This window comes from Solanum lycopersicum, chromosome 12 (assembly GCF_036512215.1).
Source record: "Solanum lycopersicum chromosome 12, SLM_r2.1".
In the NCBI taxonomy this organism is placed as follows: domain Eukaryota; kingdom Viridiplantae; phylum Streptophyta; class Magnoliopsida; order Solanales; family Solanaceae; genus Solanum; species Solanum lycopersicum.
The window spans coordinates 5,941,838-5,954,350 of record NC_090811.1 but is presented as its reverse complement, the minus strand read 5'-3'; the positions used below and the strand labels follow the sequence as shown (position 1 = coordinate 5,954,350).

The window sequence follows — 12,513 nt, the reverse complement described above, 5'->3', positions numbered from 1 at the left end:
AATAATATGTATGTGTATTTATATAAGAGAGTAAACAATAAAGAAGGAAAGAATCAACTAAGAAAGTATTGTGATCTTCTCCTAATCATAATAGAAATCAAATCACTAATAAGATACTAACACATCGAAGATTTATATCCTAATATCAGTCAATTGAATCAAGAAATATCACTAATAGATGGTGTTGGTTTGTTATGACAGTGGAGATGATTGGTAGTAGAATTGCATGCAGGAGTAATTGTGGAGGTTGTTGAGATGACAACAAATTGACGATAATAGATATAATTATATTGTTGGAGGTGATATGTGTGATAGCGACATTAGTATTAGTGATGATTGTTAGTGGTGATTGTGATTGTGATGGTAATGGTGGTTGTTGGTTGACAACAGTAATGGTTGTTGACAATAATAGTAATGGTGAAAAAAATTAGAATTTTTTTTAAAATGTAATATTTTGAGCTCATTAGCAATACTTTTAATATTTAGTAAAAATGTCAAATTTTAATTTGTTATGTATCTTAATTATGTTTTTATTATTTGTTTTTATTTAAAAAATATAATTATTTAATAACAAAAGAGAGAAAATCAATGAAGAGTATTTCAAAAAAAGATAAGGATCACTTAATTTTCTCATAAGTTACATTTTCAAATAAAATTTAAACTTTGTTCTTTTTTTTCTTCAGAATTTTTACCTATTTAAAATTATATTCATTCCACAATATATTCTATTTATATTTATTGTAGTTTTTTTATTAGTTTTTATTCATTCCAATAGATATGCCGAATGTATCTATATAGTCATTTAAGAAATATATTTGTATTCATATATTTTTTTCCCTTTATAGTTTGTTCAAAAATCTTGTATGTATTTATTTCAATATGTATTTTATTTGTATTTCTATTTATTCTAGTTTTTATTTAGAATTTTGTATAATAATATATAAAATATAAAAAATTAGTACAATGAAAAAGTGAATGAAATATAAAATTGAAAAGAAATAATTGAATATTTGGTGTACTCATTCTTAAATAAAATGCATAACTAGTTGACATACCTTTAGAATAAATACAAATTAGAAAAATGTCAAATTCAGAAACAATGAAACATAATTTTTGAATGAATACAACTATTAATTGTAAAAATACATACTGACTAAAACAGTATCAACATTCATATACTTCCAAATTAATGAATACAAAAAATAATAAAATTATGAAATACAAAAATAAATACTAATTGTGGTACATTACATAACTATCACAAAAAAAAATACAAAATGAATTAAATATATGAAATACAAACTTCAAATCTATGGATACAAAATACAATAAAACAATGAAATACAAAAATACATACGGACTAAAACAGCAACAAAATTCACTATACACTTTCAAATCTATGAATACAAAAAACATTAAAACTATAAAATATACACAATCAAACTCATATAATGTGTTACATTGACATAACTAACACACACAAAAAAAAAATAGAACACAAAATACAATAAATATATGAAATACAAAAAGAAATACTAACTATAACATAATTACACTTCCAAACACATTGTAACATGAATTTTTTTGAATCTTAAAAATTACTAAACAAATTAAACTAAACATGCAAGACACAGAACATGCAAAAGAAAACAAAACCTCTTCTCCAACAAATTGATCTTCTTCAACTTCATAGTTATGAATTTGTGTGGAATTTTGCAACGAATTCATGCATTTTTTCCCATCGTATATCCTGCTTAGATTTAGAAGCGGAACCTACATTATTGTTTAATTCTTGAGTGAAAAAAAATTAAATGATGGAAAATCGGAAGAACTTTGATCATTTTGTCCAATTCCTCTAGTAACTCTCTTGAAAACGTCCATTGAATAGAGAATTATGTAGTCTCAAACCCTAAAAAATGTTTTAAAAATAACAACAAAATAAAAAAAAACACTAAAATCAGTAAGTAAATAAATGAGGAATCTAAAAAACATAATACTCAAATCAATGTTAATCTTCAAATCAAATCTTGCAACGAAATTAAATGAGAATAATAGAAAATATTAATATATTGAATCGAAAAACTGTGGAATTGATTTGGAAGAATGTTAGAGAGAAATTGAAAAGAAGAGTAAGAAAAGAGAGAAAAATTTGGGGATTTGATTAGGAAGAAAGTAAGAGAGAAAAATTGATAAGCTTAAGAAAAGAGAGAGAAAAATTAAAATAACTTAAATATCTATCCAATTACATAAATATAGGAAAATGTGTAATCTATGAGAGAGAAAAAAAAGGGTATAAATAATGGAAGAGAAAATATTAATAATATCAAAATAATTATTTATTTTTAAAATGATGACATTTTTGACATGTTCATTAATATTATTTAAGTATGGATATATCACTAAATAAGTTAATTTTTTTTGACTAGTTAGCTAAATATCTCCAAAAATTATCTATACAAAATACCTTTTAATGATATCAAAACTTATTCAACATCTTAATCAGTAAAACTTATTCCAATCAAATAAAATATTAAAATTTAAACATAAATGAATACATTTAATAATCTAAAATTTAATTTATTTAAATTCACTCATTCCTTTAATACAAATAAATAAAATAAAATTACGCGGTTAAGCAAATTTATACAACTTAATTACTCATCATATCTATAGCTTGCTATAATTACCATTCACGACTAAGATTATACATCAATTATATGGGCTGACCATGTTTGTATATGTACAATTTGCTAGAATATACAAATACATATGTATAATATACAATTATCTAACCGACATACATATACAATTCACCTTTCTTCACTCTGCCCTCTCTCGCTTGCCTCTCCACTCCATCTCCCAACCTCGCTCTTCTCTCTACTCCCTCTCCCAATCTCGCTCTTCTCTCTCCTCCCTCTCCCAATCTCGCTGCTATATATACAAATACGTATGTATAATATACAATTGTCTAACCGATATACATATACAATTCACCTCTCTCCCACTCTCTGTCCTCTCTCGCTTGCCGCTCTCCTCCCTCTCCCAATCTCGCTCGCCTCTCTCCTCCCTCTCCCAATCTCGCTTGCCATATATACAAATACATTTGTATAATATATAATTATCTAACCGATATACATGTACGATTCACCTCTCTCCAATTCTTTGCCCTCTCTCGCTCGCCTCTCTCCTCTCTCTCCCAGTCTCGCGCGCCTCTCTCCTTCCTATAACATGTTGCTACGAATTGTAATTATCAAACTATAGCTATAAATAATAATTAAGTTATTTTTAAATGCCTATATGTGAAAGTTCTCCTAAATAAATAATGCCTAAATTGATTAGCGTACGCCACAACTCCTGTTTCCTAAATCAAAATATTTAAAGACAGTTTTTATCAAATAAAAAACATTCGGTAGATTGCACGCCACAACTCCTGTTTCCTAAATAAAAATCAAAACAATTGGAAAAAATTCATTGATAGTTTGTCCAAACTATGGTTAATAGTTTAGCTTAAAACGTTCCTATTATCTTTAATTAGGTAAAAAATGTATTGTTTTTTCTAATAAGCATACCATTATTTTTAACACATTTTTTTAAATAAAAATATTATTTTAAAGAATATTTTTTTGTTTCTTTTTTTTTCTTGCCAAGTCTTTTTAAATAATAAAAAGTGGAAATTATTTTTTTCCTCTGCTTAATCTTATCTTATCAATTAAAATAAAATAATTGTATATAGTTTTTAATTGATTATATAAAGGCCTCACATTTAGAACTAATAATATTTTAAAGAATTTTTGTTATTGTTAATCTAAATGAAATATTAATGATAAACTATTGTGTTCTTATATATATAACCTATATTATCGATTAATACATGTGATCATTTTATTTTAATTGATAAAATACATTAACAAAAAGATTATTTTATACTTTCTTATTAGTTAAAGAGATTTTTAAAAATTAATAATAACCAAAAAAATATTATTTAAGAATAACTTTTTTTTATTAGAAGAAAAATATGCTTTTTAAAAAAAATACAATACTTTTTTCTCTTATTAAGAAGAGAGTTTCAAAGTTTCAAAACAGATATGCTTAATGCAATTTATTTTTAAATCAAGGATATTCTAGTCATTTAACCTATAATTAATATGTGTTAGTTTGTATTATGTGTCATGTATTATATCCTTTCAATAGACAAGTAGCATTTTTTTCATATTCGTATTATTTTTGTATTCTGTCTGTGTCTCAATATGCTCTCATCTCCATTTGCTCTCTTTTGTATAATTTTTTTTATTTTCTTTGGATTCTCTTCGTCTTTGATAATTTCTTAGGAAAGAAGTCCCAATTTGATTATTGTGTCTCCAATTAAGCTTGATTGAGATACAAATTTGCAGAATTATTTTTCCCTCTTTTACATTAGAGAACAAGAATCCCTCGAATTTTGTAATGAATAATGTCGGAATTTTATTATTTACATCTCTATGATGATTTTTTTTCTAAGTTTTTTTTATTTGATCTCATAATTATTTTATTGTTGCAATTTTGAATTTGTGAAGTTGATTATTGATATTTTGTTGTTTACCCTTGATTTTTCTTTTAGCTATTGCAGTTTTTACGAGTTAATTCTCTGTTCGTGTTACTATATAATATTCCAATTAGTAGGTACTATTTTCATATCAAAATTGGATTCGTACATATATAGTACGTTTGTAATTCTGTATGTTAACCAGTGATAAATAGGTGGTGTTGAAAAATGTGTAATAAAACAAAACAAATAGATCAAAGCTTGCAAAAAGACTGTGAAGATGAAACAAGCTAATCGCTGTGAACGATAATACGATGCAAGCTAATCGATAAGGAAAAAATTTCCTTTGTTGAAGCACGAACAAATTATGCTCAGTTGAATAGAACTTCAAGCAAGGAAAATGATTGAGGACTTCAGAAAAGGTACAACACAGTTTTAGGAGGAAAGTATAATTGAAGACTGGATCATTAGTCCTTTTATATCATCTCAAATACTTCTCATATTTTAAGCTCAAACTCAAAGAAAATAATTAATTAGTACCTTAATGACTTGAGGAAGAACATCATTAGAAGATAAAACACCACCAAAAGAATTGGCAATTTGGTAAAAAATGACTCATCAAAGGTTGAGTAAATTCTTTGCATTAGTATTTAGTACTGCAATATAGCTAAGTAAAATTTAGGTGGCGAAGTGAAAGCTAGATAGTTAAGTACTTCTCAAGCTAGATACCGAATTTTTTCTAAAATGGAGCTGGAATATTTAATTTTTAGCTTATAACTATTTTGTTTACAAATCACTTTTTTGCTTACAGATACAATTTACTCTTTGTATTTTAATTTCATCGTGAAATATGGATTGAGACACCTTTTTGCTACGTTATCAAGGATATGATTGATTTATGTATATTTTTTTATAAACTTAAAAAAATCAAAGTAATAAATTTGTATTTATATTTACGCGTAATAACTAATCGTGATTCAATCATTTTTTCAATCTAATATTTTTATGAATACTAATCTCTCTTCTCTAATCTAATGTAACAGATCTCAATGTTAGGATCAAAAGACCACATAACTAAGACTAAACTTTAGTTATCCTCCCGTACAAAACATTCATTTTTTTTAATCATGTAAATGAAATGTACATACCTATTTTGTAAACTTGGCTCCTTAGTCAACAATATCATCAAACAATTAAGTAATATGTACAAAGTTTTATCTTCTATACGTTCTACACTTTATGATACGAAACAATAAAACTTTATGATACGGAACAACAATATAACTTTTACTTGGATATCAAATTTTGATATAATGTTTTTTATGTTGGACCCGTGTTGGCACAGGTTACGTTTTCCTAGCATTAGAAGAAGAATGTGTCTTTAATTATATAAAGAAACAATTGCCATTTTTTAAAATTAAAATATTAATAATATAACATTTTAGATCAAATTATTAATTTAAGATATTTTTATTCAATTTCACGTGATTTAGCACTTTGTATATATTGTACCGTGAAATATCATTTTCACTTCTAGTTGTAAAATCCTTTTCTTTTACAAAAGAAGAGGTGTCCTAATCAATTAACATCCACTGAACAATTCCAAATACATACATATTTATTTAATCTTATCGACATACATCAACTAATATTATCTAAAATGTAAATTAGTTAATTTTATTTTACCTAATACTTTTTATATTTTGTTTGAAACCTACCTACTCAAGTGGATCCAAGATGAAAATGTAAACACCTTTTTGCCGACATCTAATAAAATGAAATAACTTCTAAAATAATTCACCTCCATTTAATTAAAAAAACGAAAAGTAGGTATAATTACAAAGAAAACTTCAAAAATAATCATAACCACCTATGAATTATATACTAACAAATAATAACAAAAGGAAAAAAGAATGTGGACATCAAGTAACTAAAACCATTTTCATTCTAAACTCCTTAACCAATCTTCCTCAATTTAATATCCTGTTGGAAACTTGCAACTGCCATATTCTGCGATAAGAAAAAAAGAATCAATATTTAGTTAATTACAAGACAACATATATTAGTTTATTCAATCAAAATATTTTTATGAAAATCACCTATTCTATGGAATCCCCTAATTAAATATATAAATATAATTTTTAATTTAGTATTTATAGATAACTATGACCTTTAACCAATTACATCCTACTGATACCCTATATAGAAATTTTGTATCCTACATGTATCATGTCATGTAGAATACATGTGTCTTCTTAAGGGTGGAGCTACATTCATATAAGTATATACAAATTATTTATATATGATTAGAATAAATTTATATGTATCCTTGTTGAAAATTCTGGCTCCGCTTCTGTGTCTATTTATCCAATTTTGTACAAGTTAAAGTGTCTATTTATATATTTAAAATTAGAAGGCATAGTTATCAACTTCATGTTAATGTGTTATATTAAAAAAAATTTATCCTCACTAAATATTTACGCCAAATCAATGCAATTTTCATACCCTTATTATGCCTAACGATAATGAGTACTTACTAGGATGTTGAGTGACGACATAAGCTGCTCCTTTGAAATCACAGGTGCCAGTCCCACGTGCTTTCTTCTGATAATAACTATTGAACGCATAAGAAGCATGTGCTTCAAGTGTATCAGGATTATGACACGTGGCACCCGGCTGAATCGGACGACAATCAGCTCCTCCTTCTCCACAAGCATAATCCAGCGCCGCTTGCAGCTTCTCCGCCCCAGCTTTCTCATTCGCCACACACCACGTGTTCACCACCTTACTCTCCTCCACACCGCCGCCAACAACCGGCGCTGGAGACGGCGACGACGACGGAGACGGTACCGGAATCTTCACCACCTGGCTTTTACTTCCGTTATTAACCCCAGCCTCTAAACCTTCTAGAGTAAGCGTAATATCGTAAACCTTTTCTTTACTAGGATAGAAAAGCCCGTAGTTCCGTTCTGAAACGGGCCCGGGCTTTTGATTTTCATTGAACAAAGCGAATAAATAGACGTTAAGAGGTTCATCGGGCTTTAAAGGGGTCCCACTTCCAGTAAGTACTCTTTTTACCAGATTACCGTTGTAAGCTGCAGCATTTTCAGTACTTGCACCAGTCTCGTTTTCATCGCCTTTTGAAGGCCATCCAGTTTCAGTAATCTCCATTTTTACATCATCGAAATTCAAAGCTTTCATTGCAGCATAAACAGCATCAATTTGAGCTTCGAAAAGGCTCTTATAAACAAGTCCATTGTTAGGATCAGTCACACCTTTGTTATCTCTAAACAAAGCATAATCCAAAGAAATCGTATCCGTATTCGCTACATAAGCAAAAAATGGATAAATATTAACAGCTAAAAAGGAACCCGATTGTTTGAGGAAACTCAACATCGGTTTAATAACAGGTTCGATTAGCTCCGTTTTGAATGAACCAGCAGATGAAGGATATGAATTTTGCAGAGCACTGAGTGCAACAGGGGATGAAACTTTGATGGACGAAGCGACGCCGTATTTAACGAGCGATGCGTAAACATTCTTCATTGCTGGTACTAGAAATTTGGTTGTATTGTTTGGATCTACAAAAACTTCATTTCCAACCGCTATAGATTCTATATTTGTTTTTGGATAATAACGAACAATATTCGACTGAACCCATGAATCCGTAAAAGACTGCTTCGAAGCTGCATCGGATAGCTGCTCGTTAGGTAAGGCAACGCTAACTGATATATTGGATCCAGAAAGAGCTGTAAGAACAGCGGAATCAGTATCGTAAAGCTTTACGCGATGAATGCCTTGAGATTTGAGGAGCTGAACAACTTCTGATGGAGTCGGAAGGTTATTAGCAATTCGGCCATAATTTATACCAATAGAACCGGAATTCGCAATAGATAACAAAGAGAGAAGAAGGAAAAGCGAAGTTAATGTAGTAAAATCGGCCATTGCTGTGTGTATGTAAGGAGAAAAAAGAAAACAGAGCAATGAGAAGGAAGAGGATTTTTGTGTATTTGGTGATTATGGTTGAGTTTATTTATATAGAGAAAAAGAAGTGAAATAATTGGCAGTAAGGAAGAAAGAGTCGTGCATGTTGTTAATGGGGTAGAGGGGATGTTAGTGGTTAAAAATAAAGGGAGTGGGTTTGAAAAAATTAACAAAATGTGGTGAAAGTGGGGTCACCTATACAACTTCATTAATCTTGCATTAAGTATTTAATAAAGTTATTTTGTAAGATAATAAGGATTTTATTTTAGCTTAGATTAAAAAAAAAGTTGATTTTTATTCTTAACTTAAATTCCTATCGATAAAATGAAAAATATCACCTATTACCACTTTCTAATAACGGAATAGATGGAGAATACTATGTATTTTTATTAAATGATTATAATTAATGATAAAAGAGTATACTAGAAACAAACTATAAAATTAAAGTGGATGAGAATTATAACCATTTTAAAATAATATAGCTGACAAGATAACTATTGTTAATTCAAGAGAGTTTTATTTTATGTAGTTATTTTGTAAAATGATATGGTTTGGTATGAGAATGAAGTTATTCTAACCGTTGAGGTATTTAAGCATATTTATGCGATAAGTTATTTCATTATTATAGTTCAAATTGTGAGATGAATAATTACGTAATGGATTAATATCCCTAACAAATGTAGTGTAAAATAATTTTTTATATTTTCTCTCGAAATTATTATATCTTATCATGTATCAAATGATTTTTAAAATAATATGAAAAAACATTTTAATATATTTTTAATTTTCTATTTTTACAAATAAAAAAAATAATTACGTTGTTGTATCAATTATAACAAATTATCTTGTATTTAAATATAGATTATTTTTGTTCAAGAAAACATTCCTTATCAATTAAACTATTATCTCCCCATGTACGTGCAATTTATATTGTGTGCACTACCTATAGAAAATATTTATATAACTAGTCAATTATTGGGTAGTTATATTTTTAAAAATTATGAGACTTTACTATCTTTGACAAAAAAAATTGTAAGCAATACATTATTACAAGTTAAAATTTACTACTATTATAAAAGAATCTCGACAATTATTAGGTGATTATAGAATAATCACTTGATAAATATTAATTGATACTAATATATTCTAATACATTTTACTTTAGAATAAATAATTATTTCTTTTATTCCTTCTCTTTTCCCAAATTTGCCGTACAATTTCAAACCTCAATCCAATCCTTAGTGAAAATAATTATACTGTGAATATTACATATTTTAGGCAAAATCACAAGATATATCTTTGAGTATGCATTTTTCCTCTTAATAAGATAATTTAATATCGTTTAATTAATAACATTTAAAAATAATTTTGTGAACAAATATTGAATCGGTGCGTAACACAAAAATCTTCATAACTAATAAATAAAAATATATATTATCAGTTGGTGACAAATTATAATCTTCTTATTTTGAGAAAAGCTCAAAGTTCGGAGTATTTCTCGCATTTGGTACACCGCTTTGACGACATATAGCCACAATATTATATTTCAAAAACAAATTATATTTGCTTGCAAAAATACTTTGAATTAAGAGTATATTTTGAAATTACTTAATGAATTAAAAATCATGAAAAACAGTGGAAATAAAATGTTAAAGTATTGGCTTTAATTTGAAAGGATTAAATTATTAACTAAAAATAATAATGTCAGTTGCGAATCCAAGATTTTTGCTTAGCGAATTAAATGATAAAAATATAAAAGATAAAACTGAGAATTCAACCTTGATTTTTTGTTATACTCCGTATATTACTAATGTAAAGTTCAATCAATGCGGCATTATTAAGGATCTAATTAGTTATACTCCGAATATTAATAATGTATAGTTAATTACCATTTTTATTACTAATTAATATATACCAAAATATTTACTTACAATTACTTTATAGATAAGCTAATTACTATATATATATAGTTTATACACTGGAAGTGCAATTAATAATGGTAGGCATAATATCATAATATTATTTTGTTATAGTTATTGTTCAATCACTAATTGTTAATTTTATTACTATTTGTTATTTATAATACTTTCACTAATTGTTATTTTTATTATTATTTGTTATTTATTATACTTTTTTATTTCTTTCAACTGATAAATTATCAAAAATTATTTATATATCTAAAAATTAGAGATAAAGTCTACATACAAATTCGATCCATTAATGAAAGTATGAACTTCTTGATTGAATGTGGCTCCACTCTTGGCATGAAATGATTTATGTCGACGAAAGAAAAATAGATACACATATTTAATTCGATCCTATTTTTTGGTGGCCTACTTTGACATTTTCTTTTGGTTGGCTTGCCAAATATTCAATGCTGCTTCATTAATTCTACAAAAAATGGACCTAGAATTATTTAGTGAATATATTTTTATTTTTTTATGAATGAGTTATTTCATAATTAAACGTATGTCCAAAATAAAAATATCATATAATAAAAATCAAAGAAAATACCTTTTAAAACGTTCGTTATATAGTGAAAGAAAGAGTCTTTTGGGAATGTAATGAATTACGTTAGGAGCGCGCAAGACATGCAAAAATACTTATACGCATTCAGTTTAGACAAATAAAAATTAGTTTCAATTGTTATAATTAAAAGTTAAAATAAATATCAATTTAAACAATTTATTTTTTGTTTTCTTTAATTTGATATTGAATTACGGTAAAAACCTATTGCATGAGTGTTTGTACCAAATTAATACACTATATCCACTAGCAAAATTAAAATAAAGAGTGTTAAAACATATATAAAAAAAAAGGAATGTCAGTATGTCGTAAATATATCTAAAAAAATATTTTTACCTAAGCCATATTAAGAGATTTGATGAAGTAAATATCTATATTGATTTAATTATAATTATATTTAAGTAAAAGAACTTTATATTTAAATACGTAACATATATAAATTAATTTAATACAAACAAATACCGGGTATGAATTAATTTATACCTTAAAAGAATTGGTGTAATGTATGATACTCGCCGAAAATGCGGAGAAGCAACCAACGATGCAAATAACTCTTTTCCCGTTACTTATCAGACTTGTAGCGGAGTGTTAAATATTTCTTTATTTTTAATTAAAAATTTCGATTCAATCTCTCATAGTATAAAATTACCTTTGTACATTAGAGAGTGTTTTATTTCGAAACTTTCTTTCTGATACGAATTCAAATTTAGTTAAATTCAAATATAAATATCAAACACTAACTTTTCCTATTTACCTCTATATGTCAAATAGGGGTAATGATCATTATGAAATTGAAAAGAGGTCCAAATTCTATTTATTTTAAAAGTGGTTTATTTTCACCCCAATATGAACGTTGGACTTTTCCAGCTGTAGTAGTTTAATAATGGTTAATGATAATATAAGATAAAAATATAAAGAATCTAAGGCAGTAGGTGACAACTTCCCAACCCCACAAACTTGTACGGTGTGTTAAGCAACGGCACCCAACAATGTCATGACACACTCAATTCTTTATTTGGCGTAATAGAACTCTCAAATCTTGTCACTCACACAACGGCTTCCAATTTCATACTATTTCGAGAACATTGATTAATCTGAATACATATTTAAATATTAAGATATATATATATATATTAATGGTGGTCATTATTAATGACAGCTAATATTATTGTCATTGATGGTAAATAATGATTAATGGTGATGATTGATTTTGGTGATTGACGATAGTGATGATTATGATTAAGTTGAGAATGGTGGTCGTGGATCATCGTTACCTTGGAGCCACATATACTTGAGGGTGGTTGTGGATCATAGGTGGAGCCCCATATACTTGAGGGATGTCAATCGACACTCATTTATCAAATAAGTACATTGTATATGTAGCTAGGTAAATATATGAAGCTTCATTACATATCTTAGTCATTCAGACTTATTCATTAAGTGGTTGTAGAATAAGAAAAACAAATACGTTTAATGATTAA

The 12,513-nt window shown here is 27.2% G+C and overlaps 1 protein-coding gene across 1 annotated transcript; it reads right to left on the bottom strand.

Moving 5' to 3' along the window:
* Window positions 1–6,307: 6,307 nt before the first annotated feature.
* Window positions 6,308–8,620, bottom strand: LOC101265618 (glucan endo-1,3-beta-glucosidase 13-like). The gene is made up of 2 exons (XM_004251863.5): window positions 7,060–8,620; window positions 6,308–6,532 (listed from the first exon to the last, which is right to left on the bottom strand). The coding sequence occupies exons 1-2, from the start codon at window positions 8,465–8,467 to the stop codon at window positions 6,498–6,500; spliced, it is 1,443 nt and encodes a 480-aa protein (XP_004251911.1). The 5' UTR covers window positions 8,468–8,620; the 3' UTR covers window positions 6,308–6,497.
* Between the last annotated feature and the right edge of the window lie 3,893 nt (window positions 8,621–12,513).